At 43.5% G+C, this 23,237-nt stretch overlaps 1 protein-coding gene and 1 long non-coding RNA gene across 5 annotated transcripts in view; one reads left to right on the top strand and one right to left on the bottom strand.

The window, feature by feature from the left end:
• The window catches only part of DCP1A (decapping mRNA 1A), a 56,756-nt gene extending 36,741 nt beyond the window's left edge, over window positions 1–20,015 (top strand). For all 4 annotated transcript variants that reach the window (XM_007081899.3, XM_042979164.1, XM_042979162.1 and 1 more), the window contains 5 exons: window positions 2,597–2,710; window positions 11,364–12,113; window positions 14,049–14,114; window positions 15,512–15,730; window positions 16,040–20,015. In XM_007081899.3, the coding sequence (XP_007081961.1) occupies window positions 2,597–2,710; window positions 11,364–12,113; window positions 14,049–14,114; window positions 15,512–15,730; window positions 16,040–16,120 (1,230 nt within the window). In that variant the 3' untranslated portion in view covers window positions 16,121–20,015. The remainder of the gene's footprint in view (window positions 1–2,596; window positions 2,711–11,363; window positions 12,114–14,048; window positions 14,115–15,511; window positions 15,731–16,039) is intronic.
• Window positions 2,565–21,524, bottom strand: LOC122236672. Its single transcript, XR_006214835.1, has 2 exons — window positions 21,257–21,524; window positions 2,565–2,693 (listed from the first exon to the last, which is right to left on the bottom strand). It is a non-coding gene; the product is annotated as an uncharacterized LOC122236672 (long non-coding RNA).
• Between the last annotated feature and the right edge of the window lie 1,713 nt (window positions 21,525–23,237).

Genomic DNA, 23,237 nt, shown 5'->3' with positions numbered 1-23,237 from the left:
AGCCCGCTTTAGATCCTCTGTCCCCCTCTCTCTCTGCCCCTCCCCTGTCATACTCTCTCTCTAAACAATAAACAAAACATTAAAAAGTAATAATAATAAAGGTAAGAAAGATAGCTAAAGCCACAATCCTTTACAGCAGCCCCTTACTGAGTTGCTTGTAGCCACAGGATATAATCCTGGATTTTGGTTGAGAGGTTGTTTGTATTTCATATTTAAAGATTAGAGTAAAAGAAAAAAACATAATCCCACCACCTAGAAATAATCACTGATAATACTTTGTATCCTTCCAAAAATATGTGTAAATGTGTCCCAGAGTGTGTGGTATGCTTCTCTACACTAGTTTTATTATTAACTAGTTTTAAAAGTCGCTTTTATTAACTCTTTTGTAACCAGGTTTTTTTTTCAAAGAACAATACCTTGATGACAGTAGCTATTTATTCATCTCACAGGGGAGTCCCTGTGAGATTTCTTTCGGTAGAATGAAAACTTTTTGAAAAAGAGAAGAGTGGTATTCATAGCTGCATGTTTTTTCTCCCGTGCTTTATGTAAACAATATGCTTTTCTTTTCTGATTCTCTTAAGAACTCAGAAATATATCCTGTGGCTAAGTCTTCGTGTTCAGCATTTTCTCTTAAGATAAACTATTTGAAATACAATTGGTAGATCGAAGGATTTTGTCATTTTTAAGGTTTATACTAAATATCATAATAAAATTACCCTCCAGAAAGTTTGTCCATTTCCCCGAATCTGTACAAATAGCAAGTGTCCTCTACAAACTCAGATTAAACCTTCCGAGAACAGCCCTGCACGTGTATAAAAAAAATGTCTGAGACCTTTTAAAGCACAGCCCATCTTGTAGTTCATGTTGAGTTAAGTAGAGGAGACTAAACTGCCCCAAAAACCACATGGGCCATGGAAGCACATGTAGTGGGTGGGCCAGGGTAGCCCTGATGCAAACAGAACCTGGCCCTGCATCAGAGAGTCATGTGCAGCTCAGCTCCAGCCAGTTGTTGCAAAGGTGTCCAGCTTCTCTCCGAAAATAACAAGCTGGGATTTTTATGTGAAAACTCCCAATTTTGAAAATGTTTCTGAACATTGTATACCCTCTGCTCTTAGGAACTTGTTATGAACATTGTTTTGAGCTTTTCTGTGATGCAGTTTAATTCCAAGCATTCTCCATAATGTGTTAGTACATACTGATGGTGGTGTTGCACAAAGGGGTAGAAAATAAGATATTTCATAGGCAGTTGAATGGGGTTAAGAGGTACAGACTTCCAGTTATAAAATGAGTAAGTGATGGGGATGAAAAATACAGCACAGGGAATATAATCAGTAATGTTGTAATAACTTTGCATGGTGACCACACTTGCCTGGGTGAACCCTGTGTGATAGGTAGAATTGTCTAATCACTATGTTGTGCACCTGAAACCAATATAACATTGTGTGTCAACTGTATTTCAGTAATAGATGTTTTTAAAAAGATATTTCATAGGCTGTCCCAGGCCATTTCACCTCTGTCTAAATGGATAACACTGAATAAAAAGTGTTATAAGGATTACATCATTTGAATAGAATAAATGCATTTTAGCCATTCATTTAACATTGGAGTACCTAACGCTGTGCTAAGTACATGTACTTATTCTCTGCTATCAAAATTAATGTGTCCCTGGACTGAAGTTTGGGGCTTCGTTTTTAAATCTGGTCTCCTGAGTGTTCTAAACTGTTTCTGGTGTCCATTGTGACATGGGTAATGGATCACATAGCCCAAATATAATAACTTCAGTTCCTAAGAATTCATAATTCTGTGCCCACCTAATGATCTGTTTTTAGGATTCTCTGTGCCCACCTAATGATCTGTTTTTAGGATTCTCTTTAAGACCAAAAGTATTTTCACTTTTGGTGTTACATATAAGTTAACAGGAATTTTAAAACATTTAATGACTGTCATCTTGATGGTGATGCTTAGAGATCTTTTTAGTTTAAGTTTTAAGAGTATACAATGATTTCAACCAATAGTGTTGGGAACAATTGGCCATCCACATACAAAAAAAGAAAAAAAAATCCATAACATAAATGTAACACCCTATACAAAAATCAACTCAAAATGGATCCTAAATCTAAATTTAAAACTACAAAAATTTAGAAGAAAAATTCATTTTACCAAATGACCTAGGTATACCACTGCTAGGTATTTAATCTAGAGAAATGATGCTTTTGTCCACACAAAAACCCGTGCATGAGGTTTTATGAATATAAAAGCTCTATACGTAATTACCAAAAACTGGAAATAGCACAAATGACCTCCTATGGGTGAGTGTTCCACAAGACAGTAATGTGATCATACAGTGCAACACTACTTAGCAGTAATATATGCACTTCAAGGGATATAAAAACAATTGTCACTATTATCTAAAACCAAGTGCTCAACTGTCTAGAAATTTTGTTTTTTAAGTTACTTACCTGAGGGTCCAAAGCAAAACATTTGGGGGAATTTTTGCTTGTTTTTAAAATAGCATTGCTGATAACCTCAGATGTCTTATGAGCCAAATAGTAGTCAGCAAACTGTTCACATGATATACTTTTCCTTTTAATTTCAGAATCAGATGGGCGACTCCAATATCTCCAGCCCTGGGTTACAGCCAAGCACTCAGCTCTCCAATCTGGGAAGCACCGAGACTCTAGAAGAGACGCCATCTGGGTCACAAGATAAGGTTTGTACAATTAAAGCCCTAGCTTTGCCCAGGGTACAAAACACAGAGTAATATTTTGTAAGGATATCAGTGAGGTACAAAAAATATTTGTTGTTTACCTATCGAGGTGGATACATACAGGCAACAACATGGTACCTCCTGTCATTTGCCCTGTGTTTCCGTCTGGATTTTGCAGGAGCCTCCACTCTGGTTATAGAGCTTTTGCCATTGCCACTCCCTTCCCTGCTCTTCACCCAGCAGCCAGAGTAATCCTGATAAACCAGAAGTTAGAGCATGACATCACTCTGCTCAAAACCGCCCAGTAGTGTCCCATCGCCCTCCATTAAAAGCCAGGGCCTTGTCACTGGTCCGTGGCCTCCTGACCCCTGCCTCATCTCTTACTTCCTGCCTTGCTTGCTTGGCCCTGGTCTCATTGGCCCTTCTGCCTTTCCACAAATGTGCCACGCTTGCTCCTGCCTCAGGACAGGCCTTTGCACTTGTTGCCTTCGCCTGGAGTACTTTCCTCCCGTATAAGGCTTGTTCCCTTTCTTCCTTCAAATCTCAAGCATTCTCCATACAGGTGAGGCCTTCTCTGGTCACCCTGTTTTAAAGAACCCTTACCCCTGTCCTCCCATGCCTTATTTTCTCCCTAAGGCTTCACCAGCTTACCTGGTTTGCTGTTTTCTTACTGTGTGCACTATGTCTCCTCCCCATCCGAATGTAAGCTCTTGTGGGGGCAGGCACTTCTGTCTGCCTTGTTTGTTGCCATATCCCCCGCACTTAGCATTGTAAATATTTTTTGACTAAATTAGTTTTCTTTATAACCAATGGCTTGATAAATGAACAAATACCAAGTAAAACCCATAGCTTTTTAATTAAACTTCTTATTTTGAGATAATTACAGATTCACATGCAGTTACAAGAAATAATACAGAGGGGCACCTGGGTGGCTCAGTAAGCTAAGCGTCCAAGTCTAAATCAAGACATCTCAGGTCATGATCTCATGGTTCGTGAGTTTGAGCCCTGCATGGGGCTCCGCACTGTCAGATTGGGGTTCTCTTTCCCTCTCTCTCTGCCTCTACCCCTCCTGCGTGCACGCATGTGCACACGTATGCTCTCTCTCTCTCAAAATAAACTTTAAAAAATAAATAAATACAGAAAGATCCCATTTCTGTATTTACCCTTTACCCATTCCCCCACTGATGACAGCTTGCAAAATAAAGTACAATATCACAACTAGGATACCGGTAAAATCTACCCATCTGGTTCACATTTCCTCAGTTTTATTCATATTCACTTCTGTGTTTATGTGCATATCTGTATTTCTGTGCAATTTTATGTCATACGTAGCTTTGTATATCCAACACCACAGTCAAGATACCGAAGACTTACATCAACACAAGGATCCTTTGTGTTGTGCTTGTATTCTCACACTGACTCCCCTGTCATACTTCCTTTCCCTCTCCTCCCATCCTTAACCCTGGTAGCCACGAAGCTGTCCCCATTTCTATAATGTCATTTCAAGGATGTTATGTAAATGGAATGATATAGAAACCTTTGGGATTTTCTTTCTTCACTTAGCATGATTTCATTGAAATTATTAGGTTTTTCAATAGTTTGTTCCTTTTTACTCTTCCACCCAGTCAAGTAGAAGTACCAAAATGTGTTTAACCATTTCTGGCAGTTTGCCTGTTGAAGGACATCTGGGTAGTTTTCAGTTTTTAGCTGTTGCAAATAAAACTTCTGTGAACATTTCTGTACAGGTTTTTGTGCAGAAATTTCCATTTGTCTCGGATAAATGCTCAGGAGTGCAGATGTTGGGTCATTTGGTAATTTCATGTTTTAGTTTATTAAGAAACTGCCATAGTGTTTTCCAGAAAGGCTGTACCATTTTACATTCCCATCAGCAATATATCCATAATGTTTTTAGATATTTAGATGATGATTTAAGCCATTTTTTTAATACTATATTCCCATGCTTCATTTTTACTGTGTTTGCATTTAGAGTCCTGAAGGTCAAACATATATTAAAAACTGTGCTATATAAAATGCAATTTTTGCAAAACATGTGTTGAGGGAGAGAAGGAACAGCCTGCCTGTGTTCCTTCTGGTCCGGCTTATCCGCCCTGGGTGTTCAGTGGAGGCAGTCACTTCCCCTTTGCTTTCTGAATGATGGGCTTAAGGGTTCTTGCACTGCCAACTCCCAGAGTTCTTGTCAGAACCAAATGAAGAAACAGACCCAGGACCCAGAGAACCATTTAGAGCACAGACCTTAGGATAAAAGAGGTTTCCTATTACTGATCAGTATTATAATTCAAACCAGGCTCAGGAAGTCAGTGCCTGCTTTCTGAAAAGGTAAACAAAGCTTCCCAGAGCCCTGCCCAATATCCAGAGTCTGGCCTCGGCACCGCAGCAGAGTACTCTCACATCTCAAGAGTACAGCAGGTGGCAGGCCACACTCTTCTTGGCTGGATAGATTTTGCAGTAGGTTGGAGCAGCACGTATTACCATGGCCAGGAGAAGGGCGGGGAGGAAATGAGAACTACGAAGAGATTTCCAGGCAATTGCAAACAATCAAAATGCTCTTAAGCTTTGTTTCTTAAGTCCAGTAGCACCTGGTGTCAGCATTTTTATTGTACAGAGAATAGCTCTTCACATGGCAACATAAATTATATAATCATGAGATGAAGGTAGCATTAATACCAGTATTGTATGTGTGTGAAAACTGAGACCCAGGCTAATTTTTTTTTTAATTTTATTTTAAGTAGGCTCCACATCCAATGTGGGACGTGAACTCACAACCCCGAGACCAAGAGTCACATGCCCTATTGACTGAGCCAGCCAGACACCCTGAGACTCACATTAATTTTGTAAAACTCTAGCTGCTCTAGGATTTGAGCAGTTTCTTACTGGGATATAATTAATACATAGTATACATATTCAAATCTAAAGTGTCAACCTTGTAACATTTTATAAATGTAACTTAAACATTGTAACTACCACCAAGATCAAGAGATAAAAAATTTCCATCACCTTAAAAGCAATAAAAAATGAGTTCATTTGTCGCAAATAGGGCAACTGCAATGAAAAGGAGAAAAAAATCTTAATCATTAAGTTTATTTTATTTTTTTTTAACGTTTATTTATTTTTGAGACAGAGAGAGACAGAGCATGAACGGGGGAGGGTCAGAGAGAGAGCGGGAGGCACAGAATCTGAAACAGGCTCCAGGCTCTGAGCTGTTAGCACAGAGCCCAACGCGGGGCTCGAACTCACGAACCGCGAGATCATGACCTGAGCCGAAATCGGACGCTTAACCGACTGAGTCACCCAGGCGCCCCTTAATCATTAAGTTTAAAGACATTTATTTTTATGCATAGCTTCCATTGTATTATACATTAGAGACTCTTTGTAATAAACTTTCAAACCAAGTTAATAACAGGGGGAGTGAGAAATGGACCCCAAAGAATGCCTTAAGAACCATAAAACACTGTCCATTGAAAGATGAAGGAAGAGTGTGAGGGGCACCTGGGTGGCTCCACCAGTTAAGCATCCGACTCTTGATTTCGGCTCAGGTCATGATCTCACAGTTCATGAGTTGAAACCCGGCATCGGGCTCTGCCCTGACGGCTCAGAGCCTGCGTGGGGCTTGTTCGTTCTCTCTCTCTCTCTCTCTCTCTCTCTCTCTCTCTCTCTCTCTTCCCCACCCCCTTTTCCTCTCTTTCTCTCTGTCCCTTCCCTGTTCACACACACTCACACACTCTCTTTTTCTCTCAAAATAAATAAACTTAAAAAAGAAAGAAAGGAAAGATGAAGGGGAGTATGATGAGCTGTAGCTGCTCAGCCTGTCAGCAAAAGCTCCGGTGTTGGATCTGTGGGCGCACAGGGTTCCGCTGGGCACACAGAGAATTGTACCCTCCCGTGAGAATAGTGCTGCCGCTATTCCCTCCTTCTCACAGTCTTCTGAGATCCCAGTTTATAGGTCAAAGTGATCTGGATATTGTCAGAAGCCATGTGATTGACTAAAATTAGCTTAAATCCATAATCAACCCTCCACAGATTGTACACGTGTTTAGTAACACTGCCACCTGGTGATGAGGAGCAAATGCTGTCAAGTCCCGATAATATTCGGTTCCATTTCAGTTTCACAATTCACAAGTCCCTTGGGACTATTTCCCTGGTATGTTTTATATTGCTTTTTGGTTCCTAAATAATACATAGCTTCTGGTGTGCCCAGTACACTGACCAGGTCGGAAATCTGACATGGACACCATAGGTCCAGACAGAACTAGGAAATTCCCTAAGTGACAAGAGCTGTGGGGTGAGGAAGGAATAGAAAAGCCTAATTCAGTATATTGGAATTTGGCGGTGCACGTACTCTTCCTCCCAGAATCCCATTTCACAGGGTGAAATGGTGAGACTAACCCTTGATGTAAGGGAAGCAGTGCAAAACATGGAGTCCAGACTTGAAGCATATTCAGACATGAGGCAAGAAGAAAATTCCCCTTTTCTGTGGATGAGGCGAGATGAATCCATGAATAAGTAAGTCCAAGTACCAGAGCAGTGCAGCCAGTTTTTCTTGTCCTGGGCAGAAGGTAGAAGGGTCCTCTCAAATGCAGAGACCGTAAAGCTTTTGTGTGGAGAAGCATGCTTCGTTCGCGTGTCTCTTGTGACTGATTCAGCAGCCGGGTACATATTTCCAAAAGTTGGGCACGGTTTGACCTGTAGCCATCTCTTAGGTGTATCTCTGTTTTCCGGAAGTCCTTATCGTTATCCAGTTGAGTAGGTGTCCTAGACTATACTTATTTGACATCTCAGTGCAGGGGAATAAGGGTCAAGAGCATGGACTTATGTTAGCACTGGGTTGGAGTCTGGGTCTGTCGTACTTGGGTGTCACCTACAAAGTGGCAGTGCTACTAGCACTGCCCTCACTGATCAGTGATGCTTGTCAGGTGTGCAGCACAGGGACACCCCCCCCCCCCCCAACACACACACACAGTACATGTCCTGTCTGAGGTCAGTCTTCCTGCTGTCGTAACTTCGTTTATCTCTTCTTACAGAGATTCCTCTGAAACCCTAATGAATTACCACACATCCTATTCCAGAGACAGTCTGAGAATGTTTCTGACCTGGCAGAAGTTGTAGGGAGGCTGCATGGAGAAATCTCGAAGCTTTCTGCTACTTTTGCAATCAGGGTTCAGGGCTCTCCAATATGGTTTCTTTTTTTTTTTTTTTTTTTTTTTTCTTTTTCTTTTTAAAATTCTTTTTTTAATGTTTATTTATTTTTAAGAGAGAGTGCAAGTGGGAGAAGAGCAGAGAGAGAGCAGGCCCCAGGCTCTGAGCTGTCAGCACAGAGCCCGACACAGGTTTCGAACTCATGAGCAGCAAGATCATGATCTGAGCCTAAGTTGGACACTCCTCCAACTGAGCCACCCAGGTGCCCCAGTTTCATTTTTTAATGTGAAGTCAATTTTAAACTATTAGAAATACTTTTTTTTTTAAGCATAAGTGTAAAAACATTCAATATGTACATGCAGGTAATTTTAATTGTTCAAAAGTCCATTTATGTTCCACTAGACAGGTAAAAATTGCTACCTGAATCATGCCATTTTTGAAGCCAAAGGTGTATTTCATGTTGAGTTATCTCTATGTCGTGTTGTTTGATTGCTCCTTTTCTTATAATGTAAAATATTTGTATTCTTACCTGGGAAAGACTCAAGTTTTTGCAAAGTAGAATAGCCCCAATGTGGTCTGTATTTCTCAAAGTATGTACATCCACACGTTGTTTTGTGTGTATATACATACATATAAAACAGGATGTGGTGGTTAAGATTGACATAATTTGTATTAATGAATAAAAATTAGTGTAGTTTTCCAGTACTTTTTGCCAAGCAGTCTTGACCATTTTGTTCTAAACGTAATGTGTATAAAAAGAGAATTAACCCAACTCAAAAATGGGCAAATGACTTACATAGTCATTTTTTCAAATCTACAAGTGGCCGATGTGTTGGCAAGAACGTGGAGAAGTTAGAACCATTTTGCATCATTGGTAGAAATATAAAATGGTGCAACAGCTTTGGAAAACAGTTTGGAAGGTCCTCAATTCTATTCCTGGGTGTATACCCAAAAGAATTGAAAACAAGGATTAAACATACTTTACACCAGTGTTTGTAGCAGCATTATTCACAATAGCCAAAAGGTGAAAACAGCCCAAGTGTCAATGCTCAGATGAATGGGTAGACAAGATGTGGTATATGCATACAAATAGAGTATTTGTCAGTGTTTTTAAAAGGAAGGAAATTCTGACACATGGTACAGCATAGATGAATTTTGGGGACACTGTGCCAAGAGCGAAGTCAGCCAGTCACAAAAGGCTACGTACCTCTACGAGGTACGTAGAGTAGGCAAATTCATAGGAACAGAAAGTAGAATAGAGATTATCAGGGGCTGTGAGTGAGGAAGTAGATAATGGTGGTAGTTATACAGCATTGTGAATGTACTGAATGCTGCTGAGTTTTACACTTAAATATGGCTAAAATGGTAACTTTGGTTATGTATATTTTGCCATCACTGTCAGAAATCGGTGGGGAGGAGTGGAATTATGTCTGTGCTCATCAGTGGACATTTATGATGCCAGAGATCTAAAAGTGAATAAATCCTAGTGCCCATCTGGGGAAATGGAACCTATGCACCCCTACTACTAGTTATATATGGCCTGGACAGAGAGGACGAGAAGTGTGTCCCAAATGGGCATTTGCTGTCTGTTTTTGAATTACCTTGAATGGATTTGAAATGATACCAGTGAGTTTTAAATAAACAACTATGTCTTTTTTTTATATTTAACGTTTATTTTTGAGAGAGAGAGAGAGAGAGAGAGACAGAGACAGAGCACAAGCAGGGAGGGGCAGAGAGAGAAGGAGACACAGAATCCTAAACAGGCTCCAGGCTCTGAGCTGTTAGCACAGAGCCTGATTGCAGGGCTTGAACTCATGAACTGTGAGATCATGACCTGAGCCGAAGTCAGACGCTTAACTGACTGAGCCACCCAGGAGCCCCAACAACTGTGTCTCTAATGAGTCATTGCATCAGGGCATGACAGATTTATAATACTACAGCCTTGATAGCCCATCAGGTGGTAGTGTTATTTTGCATCACGGGGTATGATATTCCAGAAGGATTTGACGAATTTTTAATATTCTAACATAGTATTTGATGTTTCTTAAAACATACACAAAAACAGGTTTATTATGATTGCTAGTAAGACTGTCTGGTGTTCATATAATGATAATAGCCAAGTTCCATTTATCGAATGCTTGTTGGGCACCAGGTATCATATTGAGAAATTAACTTTCACATCAGCTCTGCGAGAAGTAATTGCCATTATTGCCCCCATTTTTCAGATGAGGTAACTAAATAGACTATAATTTTCCCAGCTAAGCTGGGAATTAAATCTGGGTGTCTTTGATTTCAGATCCTAAACTCTGCAACTTTTTCAGAAATAAAAACATAAGGAAATTAAACTGTATACAATCTTTTGCATTTTTTTTTTTTTTTTACCTCCCCCTTCAGAGAGCAGGGAAACCTGTAACTACTTGTCACACGGATGCAGCGAACACTTGCTTGGGAAAACCAGTGCTTTTTTCCTATAGAAATGTGGTCACACCATAGTGCACTCATCCTTCTGCTTCAGGGGCCGTGTGGTGTCGGGCCTTTATCGGCCTTCTGAGGAACCAAAAACCGTGTGTTTCAGTGAACCGTCTTTTTCCACGTGAATATATATCTGAGCAGCTAAGTAGTGTACACGCTTATGGAATAAAATCATATGTCGAGGCTGTATGTGTTTTCAAAGTACTTAGGTTAGTTCCCCACTGGAACACAAGCCCTGTCAGGGTCAGACTTTGTTTGTTACTCCCTACTGTGTCCTGGGGGCACAGGTCAGCGCAGGTCCTGGCACCCTGCAGGCACTCTGAAAATAAAGGGCAAACGAATATGACCATAGCACATGAAGGGAAGGTGTAGGAAAGCTCAGGAGTGGAAAGCGTAAATATTCCCCCTCCACATCATTGCAGTGGTATCAGTAAGCCAGACCACTACAGCAGATGCAAAGTGAACATTCTCAGATGTTCACATGTCTGCTTCTTCTGAAGGAATCTGTGATCTTGTAGTAGAAAGGAGGAACGGCCTGCTATTTTAAAAAACAGTTCAGTTTATTTTCTGGTACTTAAGACCTAGTCCTCAAGGTGCAGTGCCTAGCTTTTTATCAAGAACTATGAAAATAAAGATAGGATTACTTACTTAGCGTTTGGTCCCTCTGTCCTCTTGAGTATTATTTCCTTGCTTGTGTTACTGATACAGGGCAACCAAGCACTATTAACTTTGTAATATTTCTCCTTTACGTTATATCACTTTGCCAAGAAAACAAGGTGAATTCTAACACTATCCTGGGAGTCCCTAAAACTTGGATCTTAGTACGAATGCAGATTTCTGCCCACCAGCTTGGGGAGACAAGATGCATTTTGGCCTTAGTCCCTAGCACATCTTCAGTTTGTTCCATTTCCTTATTTTCAGACTCCATCTATCGTTGCTTCTGCAAAATGTTTTGGTTAATGGGAAAGAAGTCTGGTTACACTGGTTTGCAAGAGATTTCTTTCATTGGGCAGTTTGATTTGTTTTTCAGTCTGCTCCATCTGGACACAAACATCTGACAGTGGAAGAATTATTTGGAACCTCTTTGCCAAAAGAACAGCCAAGTGTGGGTCTGGATTCAGAAGAAGTGGAGAAGCTGCCAGGAGATGCCTCCCAGAAAGAGCCCAGCTCATTCTTACCATTTCCCTTTGAGCAGTCAGGAGGAGCCCCTCAGTCGGACAACCTGGGTGTCCATCCTGCCGCCCACCACTCAGTCCAACCTGAAGTCCCCACCCCGGTGCTGATCACTCCCGCCTCCATCACACAGTCCAGTGAAAAACAGGCCCCCGTCTATGCCGTCCCATTGCGCCCTGTGCTCAGTCCAACTCTACCAGCAGAAGCTCCTACGGCACAGGTTCCCCCCAGCTTACCCCGAAACGCCACCATGATACAGGCAGTGAAGACCACGCCAAGACAGAGGTCTCCACTCCTGAGCCAGCCAGTCCCTGAGCTGAGCCACGCCAATCTGACTGCCACCCAGAGCCCCTTCAGGGCCCCACTGAGTGTGACAAACACAGCTGGTACCTCGCTCCCAAGTGTTGATCTTCTCCAGAAACTCAGGTTGACCCCACAGCATGACCAAATACAGACGCAGTCACTTGGGAAAAGTGCCATGACATCCGGCTTTTGTTCAGCAGCCGGCCAGCTGGCCACACCTGAGAGCTTCATAGAGCCTCCCCCTAAGACTGCAGCCGCGCGAGCCTCAGCATCCCTCAGCAACATGGTGCTTGCTCCCCTTCAGGTACCGGCAGGAGGGTGGGGGGCTCTAACTGGGTAGGATGGGGCTGCAGAGGCCTTGATGTTGACGCCCGTGAGACAGTCGCTTCAAAGAGACGACTGTTCCGTACATCCAGGGCCGGAAGACAGGAGGTGGAAAGCCCAGTAATGAACAGCTAGACCGTTGGTACACGGTGTTGTGACTCAGTTCCACTTCCCCAGATATCTCAACTGATACAAGCTAAAAAACAATATCGGTATTTTCCTGTCAGGGCATGCGTTGTAGGGGGTTTTGTTTGTTTCTGCGTGACAATTCCAGGAGTCTGCATTTGACTCAGGACCATAGATCCAGATTATCCCCAGCATTGTCCCATCCCCAACTCCCTTGGTACTCACTGAGTGCCCACCTCGGGCCATAATCACATCCCAGATTTGGAGATACGGGATCAAGTAAAACTTCCCAGTGAAGCTCATATTCAGCTGAGATCTGAAGACTCAGTAGGAGTTAGTCAGCTCTTTCCTAGACGTAGAGAAAGTGTTTGAGGTAAGGAAAATAGTGTGTGCAGAGGCCTGGAGATGAGAGGCATTTGCTGAACTTAAAGACCTGTAGTGTGGCCGGGCCTCCTCTGGGAGGACCTTGGGGGCGTAGGTACTGGCTGAGGAGCAGGACTTTGTAAACTCCGTGAAGCAGTCCGAGGCTTGTTCTCACAGCCCCAGGGGGCCTTTCTAGGGCTTTAAGGGGAGGTGGTGAGCTGGGAAAGGAGAAGCTGGAAGTAGGGCCACCCGAAGGAGGCCAGACAGTTACCCAGGCTTGAACTGGTGCGGCCTGACTTCGAGAGTGTGGACCAGCAGGTTTGTTAACAGGTGTGGGCAGTGGGGCCTGGTGGTCGATTGGGGGTGGGGTGTGAAGAAGAGGCTTGCCACTCAGAGAGGGATGAGGCTGGTGAGTGTGCAGATGAGAGTCAGCTCCAACTGCGGTGATGCGTACGAGATCACACAGCTTCTCGAGAGGGGCAGAGTCTTCTGCTTGAGAGCAGTGTTGCTTGCCTCCCAAAACTTCAGTCCTGTGCCCTTTGATAAGAATCCACAGTCTTAACATCATACCGAATAGTATTATACAGATGAGCCCATCATAATAATCGTGTGTGATTTCTTAGTGGACTGTTCTGTTCCAGTCCTTTAAAATCTTGCACAGAAAGAAAGGGAGTTCAGTATCTTGGTTATATTGTTCAGTTTTCATTTTGGGCCATTTCTGTTGAGGTTCTCTGTAGTATAAGCAGAGAGAATGTTATAGCAGATGGGTGTCACCCCCTGACACACCCGTGCCGCCACTGTTCTGCCCCCTCCATGTTTTGGCCTTGGGGACAGCTCCCAGCTCTCCAGTGAGCCTCCTCACAGGGGACACTTACATACGTGTATATTTCCATTTCCATTTCATTTAAGGCCTGGGGCTTCACTGAATTCTAATGCATTTGCTCTACAGCAAGAAGTTCTTTGTCTCCCAGCGAAGGAGGACAAAATGTAGCAAGCACATGGAAGGAAGGTGACTCTGCATGAGGACTGTTTAGTGCCGCCCTGTGCAGAGTCCACACGGCCTTAGCAAGGTCGCATGCTGCCAGAACATGGCGTCTCTACAGACTCAACAGCAAAAATGTGCTTGGGCTGTCCCCAGCTCTTAGATATAGGTTTCTGCTTTCCTTAGAGACCTCTTGACAGCTCTGCACACAGCCCCTCTCTTAGGGAACCCGAGCGGTTCGGAGGCTGTCCCAGAGCCCTGGCCTCACAGATGACACATTGGTTACGTTGTTAAATGTTGCCGTCAGCCTCTTCCCTCAGGAATCTAGGAGCTAGTTAATGTCTGAACTATTCCTTATTGCTAATGTGGGTTTATCCCCGGTCGCTGGGAAACCTTCATGGAAACTTGTTAGGTCTGTTCATCTTTTCTTTTTAAACATTGCAGTCTATGCAGCAAAACCAGGATCCTGAAGTCTTTGTCCAGCCTAAGGTGTTACCCAGTGCCATCCCGGTAAGGACCCCCTTTCTCTGAAGAACACATTATATTTAAGTTCTTCTGTGTGTGCCATAGAACGTTGTACCTTTCAAGCCTAGAGCCCTCTTAGATGCCCCTCCTAGGCCAGGCTCCCTTGCCACCCCAGCCGAGTTCATTGCCACGGCCCCTGTGGGCTTCCAGTCACCCAGTCACCCTGGGCCTCCAGTCACCATCTCTGTACTGATGTCTTCCCTGACCGTACGCGGGGCAGGATCAGCCACCGGCTGGGCTGGGCGCTCTGTGTGTGTCAGCTGAGTGCACGTCAGCCTGGTTTCCGTGAGGAGGAGGTGCTCTTTGCCCCGGAAGAGCTGTGATGCCCTGGTTACGAGTCGCTGTTGTGCTCTGGGCGCTCATTGCTTCCCGCAGCCATAACGACAGCGCCTCCCGGGCCTGTGCACTCTGTCCTCTGCTTGTTCTCTCCTGCTTCACTTTTTAAATGTTTTCCCCACCCTCCATTACCTACCAACCTCAAAGTGCACACTTATTTTTTTCAGTTCCTAAACTTCTATATTCCCATTTGCCTTTGAGCCTTTGCACCCTCCTCAAGTCTTAGAACTTCAACTGCAGCCAGCTCCTGACTGGTGGTATGAACTGGTCTTCCCTATATCTCATCCTGCTGCGTGGGGATCAGCAGGGGCGCTCAGCCTGGCGTGGCACCAAACTGTGGCAGTTTATGAATGGGAGGGGTGACAGAAGAAAGGAATGTAGATGTCTGCTGATTGTATCAAATGTGGGAATTATTAAAAATGCTGATTATTACTGGCTTAGTGTAGAGAGAGAGAGCAAGACAGACTGTGAGCAGGGGAGGGGCAGAGAGAGAGGGAGATACAGAATCTGAAACAGGATCCAGGCTCTGAGCTGTCAGCACAGAGCCCGACGCGGGGCTCAAATCCACGAACTGTGAGATCATGACCTGAGCTGAAGTTGGATGCTTAACCAACTGAGCCACCCAAGTGCCCCAACAGGTTGTATCTTTGATACCTGTAGTGGTATAATAAATGTATTAAACACTACAGAAGAAACTAATGCTTCATATAACTGGATTTTTTTATTCCCCCCCATTTTTTTTTGAAGTAAAATACAGATAAAGTGCAGGTGTTTTATGAGTTTTAACACACATGTATTCCTTGGGTAACCACCCAGTCAAGACATGTAACATTTCCATCACCCCAGAAAGTTCCCTCTTGCCCTCTTCCAATCATTCCTGTGCTCCCCATATAAAACTTTACATTTTTAATTACCATAGGATTGTTCTTACTGTTCATATCTGGCTGTGGTCCTATTTCCTTTCTATGATGATCAGACTTGGCATCCCAATAAACAGGCCCTTCGTCCTTTAACAAGCTTTGTTCATGACCATTGCTCCCCTGCAGGTCGCAGGCCCCACGCTGGTCACTGCAACAACCATGGCAGTGTCCTCAGTCCTGCTGTCCCCAAGTGTTTTCCAGCAGACAGTTACAAGGTCCGCAGACCTTGAGAGGAAAACAGGCGCCCCCTCTCCCCTGACTGTTGGAACATCAGAAAATCAGAGAAAGCCTTCCATTATTCTCAGCAAGTCTCAGCTCCAGGATACATTAATACATCTAATAAAGGTATGTAGGACATCAATGGAGTCTTTAAACTTTCATTCTTTAATTAAAAAAAATATGTAAGTTCTTCTTAGAAAATCAGTTCATAAAGTAAATTCAAGCCTAGCCAGGAGTAACGTTTCTCTCTTTCTGAACATACACTCCTAGTGGAAAAGTGACTGAGTGAATTCCGAAGTATGGTTTGCACTTGTCTCTGGGTGGTGAGATTCTTTGGGTGATTAGTTCTACAAAGCATTATACAGGTTTTTTCCTAAACTTTTGTCAAGGAAGTAAGTTCTACTGAGGTAAATGAAACATTACCATCTCTTCCAGAATGATTCCAGCTTCCTCAGTACACTTCACGAAGTCTACTTGCAGGTTCTGACCAAGAACAAAGACAACCACAACTTATGACTGGAGCAGGAGAAATCCGAAGGCAGAGTGTCGACCTCAGAAACAAATAGGCCTCGTCATGGAAACTTCTAAACAGAACTTTAAGTTGTGAGAATCCTGAAATTGAGCCTATGAGAAAGAGACTCATTCCTTAAGAATGTTTTCCAAGTGACGTTCTCAGTGATAATGGAGGTTTCACTGTGAAGCATCACCAGCAGACCTTTGTTTTGACAAAAAAAAAAAAACAAAAACAAAAAAAGACCATTGTGTTAAAGTTGTGTGGGTGTTTTCATCAGCTCTAAGAAAGGATGTGAAATTAGGAATCTGATTTTCAGCTTGCTTTCACTTTCAAGGTCTTAGGAGGGGTCACCAGCCTTGCAGCAGAATTCAGCCCAGCCGCGCCCCTTCCCCTGCTCCTCCCCACCCTAGAAACTCGAGTCTTAGGCTCATAGTCAAGTTCTGAAAAGAGCAGAAGTCTGCTCTGTGCAAAGTAGCTTTGAGTTTTAAGGATCAGAGTTTAAGTTGGCGAATTAAGACTGATTTGTTCCAAGTGAAGTATATTTTATATGAATGCCCCGTCTGGGCCTCAAAAGTTCTGAAATTTCTCAGTTGTGCTTTGTTTCTAAGTGTCCCCCGTGCTGCCATGCAGCGGCTCCCAGGGCAGTGATACCATGAGAAGAGGGCCCCGCCAGGCCCTGTGACAATATGGGAGTAGCATGTCACACCTTGGAAGCAAAGGCTGGGGCTGGTAAAGACCGAACGCGATCAGAAACCTTCACTTAACGTTAAACTCTTGAGTGGTTTGGACAGTGTTAAGTTTTGTGTGAAGTGTAGCCTTATTTTCCTTTTCTGTCTAAACGCAGAAATCATTGTTGATTGTTTTCCTTAACACTTTGACAAAAGGACCAGTGGACCAATCTGACAAAGCCATTCTGGTTCCATTCCTCGAGTCTACTGAGAGTAGTTTTAAAGCTATGCAGAAAAGGGAGCTTTTATTCACACTGCCCTTACTTTATTGTAGAATATGGAGGTAAAAACAAAGTGTGAAATTCAGAACTTTACCAATGTATTCCTAGGCTGTGAGTACTTGTGCAGCCCAGAGTGTGAAGATGTGTAAAGATGCTTTGTTATGCTGCTATTGACCTGCCATGATTTATATTTATTCTTTTATGGCATGTAATGGTGATTAGTAATATTTTAATGTAGATTTTGATTTATTTCAGCAATAGTAATTTTAAGATACTCTTTGAATGAAAGTGTCTTCGTTTCTATGATACAGATCATTTTGTAGTATTTAACCAATTAAGATGCACTGCTTACTTTTCTGAGCACTATTTAATGATGGGGTAAAAACCCAATTGGCTCAACCAGCTAGCATAAGGATTAGCTATGAATAATGCTGATGGATGTGATGGTTCCTCGGAACAATCATTTAAGCTTTAATGGTAACTCAATCATAAATCCATAGATTTTTTTTTTTTTTCCTAGCTGAGATTTTAGAAAACTACTTGTGAATGACATACTTGTTTTAGTTTGGTCTTAGTTCTTTTTTAGCATAAAGAATACTTTAATTGGCTTTTGTTGGTCTAAACATGCTTCCTGGGCAACTTTTCTGCTTGTCAACTTAGTGTCTTCTCTTCCTGTCTACCTGGTTATTTGTGAATTGTTCAAAAGTCAGGGAAGCTCATACATTCTCATACTCCATTGGGAATAGTTTGTTTTCAAAAGTAGTGTGTAAATTCAGCAACCAAAAATGAATTGCTCGTACGTCACCCAGGAAGGAGAACATCGAAGTAAGATACAGAGTGTTACAGCAGGAGATGGTGTTGGGGGAGCCCATGTGACTCCAGAAACAGGTTTTCTCAGAGAAGAGGTTTGACTACACCCCCAGTGTAGCTTCAGTGGGCTTTGGCACGTGGAAGAATCAAGGGATTCTTGTGATAGGCATTTGACTTGAAATGCCTTGAGTATGTATAATATTATGTGGGAGTTAAGAGCGACTATCTTAAAGAGGGTCTGCAGTCAGATCTGTTAACGTTCACCCTTTAATTCCAAGCAAGGAATATGTTAGACAGAAAAGAGAATCTATGATAAGGTTTCTTTAGTGGGAAGATAAACTTTTAAGTGCCCAAGTCATGGAGACCTGAAAAGGGTAAGCCTGTTTCAACTCTAAGATTCATGTATGATTAACTTAAAATTCAGAAGCCAGAAATTCACTGTCACGATTACCAGGAAGTTTAGGCCAGAATGAGTCCCCAGAAAAGTCAGGCCAAGCCTGAACAGTTGCAGTTGTATGACCCTGGCCCGGAAGTCACAGCTCAGTTGCCTTACTCCTCGGTCACACTTACTATCCAGAACCTCATGCTGGCTTAGGTTGCATGTTTACGTTGCTGCGGTGACTTCACTGGAACCTTCACTTCAAACCTTAGTTCAATCAGAATGGACATCAAAACACAGATGCTTCTTGCTAGTTCTGCATTTATGCCACCATGTCCATCTGTGCGCCACTCCCTCCCCCCCCCCCCCCCCCGCCCGCCCCAGGCCAGTGGGTGGCCCTGCTCTTGTGTTGTAGTCACGTGGTGTCCTGAATGGACTCCTGCACCTCCCAGACAGCCTTGTTCCTTTAAGGCAGAAACCCCTCCTCGTCGTGCGTCTCTCCAGAGTTCCTAAGGTGGGACTTTGAATCCTAAGTTTCCAAGTGACTGTCAGTGTCAGGAGACGCCTCTCATACTGTCTACGTGGGAGTGTCCACAGCTCACCTTCCAAGGCTTTTCAGCAGGCTTCACAGAGTGGTGTCTTGCAAAGAGCCCAAGTTGATTTGGGTCCTTCTCTGCTGAAGGCTGCACACACCTTGTTTAGAATGTGTCCGGCCCAATTTTGCATGTCAAGCATCTGTTCTTTTCCTGCCTGTGTTTCCTTGTAAGAACTATAAACCCTATCAAATCCTGTACTAGGTAAATATGTTTAAACCATGCAGCTTTATTCTTCCCCCCACCCCCCCAAGAATGTAGCTTGAAGTTTTCTCATTTGGGTAGAAGAGGCCATAACTGCCATTGTATTACTAATAATGCAACATGAAATTGAAGGTGCCTAACTGCTTAAAAAACAAAATTAGCCATCACACAGTAACTGGGCAAAAGGTAGAAACAGGAATGAGAGGGGGCACAGGCACGGGGCGTCTGGTCCACGTGAGTGAGGACAAGGATTCACGGGGACGGGTGTCCCTCATTCTTGCTGCATATTTGCTGCTGAGCACACGTTTCTTTCTTACCTAGCTTTGGTTTTCTTCGGTTGTGTTCAGAGTACCTTCTGGAACCAAGAGTGCCCTGTGTTTTCAGGTGTATAAAATGTTAAGATCTAAACCAAGTAAAGCACCTTGCACGGGCTTTTTAAAAGCTGTGCCTGACAACATTTCCCTGAGTGGGCCGGGGCCTCAAGGAGCCTGTTTTCCAGCAAATTCAGCAGGAGAGATGTGTGCAATGTTTCACTCGGTTTTGTATTTGACATCATTTAAAATGCTAAGATGCAATATCGTTCACTTTGGGGAAAATGCAGAAGCGTGTTTCCCTTTTACCTGTGTGATCCTTAAGTAATGTGTTTTTAAAATATGTGTTCTAAATGGTTTTTTATTCTGTATTACTGCTTTGGCCATGTGGCTCTCATGACTTTCCGTGTACCAGATTCTCCGCTCCCTGAGACGCGGGGGTGAGAAGCTCTGGAATTACAGCAAGATTTTGTTCCATGAGCGCAATACTGCATCATTAACATTTTTAATGGTATGGATTTTATACCATCTGTGTATGTTTGCAAATATTAAGTTATTACATGTTTTCAAATGAGCATTTTTCATCCTAAATTTTATATGTTTGCAAATATATTTTTTTAATAAAAGTTCAAAACCAAGTTTTAGCACCTACTACATTTTAATTGTGTTTTTATTTAATTTATAGAAATGGAACTTCTAAATGAGTTGCTACTGTTTGCCAGAGCCTCGCACTGGTGAGATGGGTTAAGGTGAGAGAGCAAAGCTGCCAGAGAAAGCCTTTGGCTGTGTGTTTCCATCCTGGGCCCGGCCAGCTGGGCCACAGGCCACACGGGCTCCTGGGCCTGAAGACCCTGAGTCCTGGCGTCTGTGGATGAGGGCCTCCTTCCCTGGTAGCTAAACATTAAGTGTGTAACTTCTGTGAGTAGACAGCTAAAGAACTTCATTTACTCTGCTGTGGTTTCCCCAGATACAGAGTATGCTTTTTCTTTTTCTTTTTCTTTTTTCAAAATTTTATTTAAACTCTAGTTAGTTAACATACTGTGCAATATTGGTTTCAGGAGAATTCAATGACAACAACTAGTGCTCATCATGATAGAGGGTATGCTTTTTTTTTTTTTTTTTTTTTTTAGAGAGAACAAGCACAATCCAGGGAGAGGGGCAGAGGGAGAGGGAGAGAGGGAGAGAGAGAATCCCAAGGAAGGTCCATGCCATCAGTACAGAGCCCAACATGGGGCTCGATCTCATGAACTGTGAGATTATGATGTGAGCCTAAATCAAGAGTTAAAACACTTAACCTACTGAGCCACCCAGGCGCACTGAGAGAGGATCTTAAGCAGGCTACACGCTCTGCATGGAGCCCAACTCAGGGCTCTATCCCATGACCCTGGGATCAGGACCTGAGCTGAAATCAGGAGTCGACCACTCAATTGAGCCACCCAGGTGCGTCTAGGTTACGCTTCTAATCACAGACAAAAACACTGTTCTGTGGGAGACTCTACAATCTGGGGTCAGTTCCCACATTCACTCCATTCATGAGTATCGAGCTATAATGTGCCCGGCATCCAGGATGGTAAGGGAAGAAAGAGGGAGGAAACTAGAATATAATCATTATAGGAAATAGAGAAAAGTTTAAAGAGGAAAAAACTGGTTAATCACCCATCTCCCTAACAACTGTTAACATTTTAGTAAAATCCAAACGAAATTTAGTTTAAATTGTCAACAATTTAGTTTCCAAGCAAAATTCTCCATAAAATGTTTGTTATTCGTGCCTACTTTCTTAAGGCAGAGGATAAGCTAGCCTGTGCTTTATGGCTGTTTATACACACGCGCGCACACACACACACACACACACAGCCCAGTCATGTACAGCCGCATGCTCCTTCAATACTTACGGATTGCTGTTCCTTATTTTCTTGGATCTTCACGGTGAACCATTTTAGGGAGAGGAAGTCGAACCTGAGAGCGGCTGGGGTTATGTGCCAAAGGTTGCTTATTAAGCCAGAATGAGGTCACAGACCTGAAGCCAAGCAGGCCGGAGAGCTGGTCTAGAATTCCTTTCTTGACTCTGCTGTCTCCATGATCAATCATCCTGGATTGCTTTTTGTAGTTTCTTAGGTCTCGTTACCACCTCTACCAGTGTTTGTTAAAAGCTAGAGTGGTCTGCTCACCTGCTGGTTTGTATCTGTCAGCGCCTAGGAAACCAGGTAACTAGGCTCATTGGAATTTCTTGAAAAACTAAGGTCAGTGGGTTCTGAATAAGAGCTGTAGCAGATGGGTTTTAGGTTTCTTAGTTGTCTCTAATGACGTGTTTGTGTGTTTGGTTTTTGGGGGGGGTTTTTGGCCAGAGGCACTGGTTGTGCTTAGACTGATGTCAGTCCATCAGTCTGAAAAGGGCCCCAGAATGTGGAGCCCAGAAGACAGCCACAGTCCACAGGAACTGTTTTCTTACCAGGTCCCTGTCACTCCAGAAAAACGAGTGTGGTGCTGCCTCAGCCCTGGCAAGGCCTGGGTGGCTCCCTCAGCCAAACCCCCGCCCCCCATTTTCTGTGAAGTCTCTCGAAGATTTGGCAGCGGTGCCCTGGTTTCTGAAACAGGTGCAAACCTGAACCCCTGCACACATTGCTACCCAAGCCCCACTTTGTTCTTTCCCTGACATGTCCCCGCTCCCAGAGATTGTCCTTGCCAGGCCTCTCACGGGCAGGGGTCTCTGCCCGAACAGAGCTGGACACCCTCTTTGTCCCACTGGCACTGAGAAGCTTTCCCGACTGAGGTCGGACCCCCACCCTCCACCAGGCTCTCTGGGTGGGGAAGGGGAGTCTAGTAATGGTGTGTGGGCTGTCGCCCCCGTTGAACATGAACGTCCAGGGGCTCTACCCCAGCAGGCACCTCGCCCCCTTTTTAAACAAATATTTTGTGATTCCTCCTTTATTATCCTGACCTGGAATTCACATAGAATAAACCTATGCCTGCACACACAATTTTAAAATAATATCCTGGGGCACCTGGGTGGCTCCGTCAGTTGAGCATCTGACTTTGGCTCAGGTCCTGATCTCACACTTTGATGATTTCGAGCCCCACGTTGGACTCTGCTGTCAGTGTAGAGCCTGCTTTGGATTGCCTGTCCCTCTCTCTGCCCTTCCCCTGCTTATGCGCTCTCTCTCTCTCAAAAATAAACAAATATTTTTTTAATAAAATAATATCCTAATTGTGATATAAAGGAGAAATTTTAGGGGTGCCTGGGTGGCTCAGTCGGTTAAGTGTCCAGCTCTTGATCTTGGCCCAGATCATGATCTCATGGTTTGCAGGTTCAAGCCATACCTCAGGCTCTGTGTTGACTAGGCAGATTTTCTCTCCCTCTCCCTCTCTGTCTTCCCCTACCCTGCTTACACACATGCACGCTCTCACTCTCAAAAATAAACATTTAAAATTTTTTTTAATTTAAAGGAGAAATTTTTAAGTATTATAATGAAATGCTCCATATTAAGTATGTAAATGTTTGAGCACAACGACACACATTCCCCAAATTTGTAGAGAAGCCCTGCTTCACTCTGACACTTGTCCCCAGCCCACTCAAAAGATGGCTGCTCTCTGGGCACCTCGGTAGCTCAATGGGTTAAGCCTCCAACTTTGGCTCAGGTCATGATCTTGCAGTTCATGAGTTTGAGCCCCACATCAGGTTCTGTGCTGACAGCTCAGAGCCTGAAGCCTGCCTCAGATTTTGTGTCTCCTCCTCTCTCTGCCCCTCCAGCACTCATGCAGTCTCGCTTGCTCTCTCTCTCTCTCTCTCTCTCTCTCTCTCAAAAGTAAATGAGCATTGAGGCACCTGGATGGCTCAGTCGGTTGAGTATCCGAATTCGGTTCAGGTCACGATCT

The sequence above is a fragment of the Panthera tigris genome, chromosome A2, assembly GCF_018350195.1.
Source record: "Panthera tigris isolate Pti1 chromosome A2, P.tigris_Pti1_mat1.1, whole genome shotgun sequence".
Classification (NCBI taxonomy): domain Eukaryota; kingdom Metazoa; phylum Chordata; class Mammalia; order Carnivora; family Felidae; genus Panthera; species Panthera tigris.
This window is presented reverse-complemented; position numbering and strand designations above follow the sequence as displayed.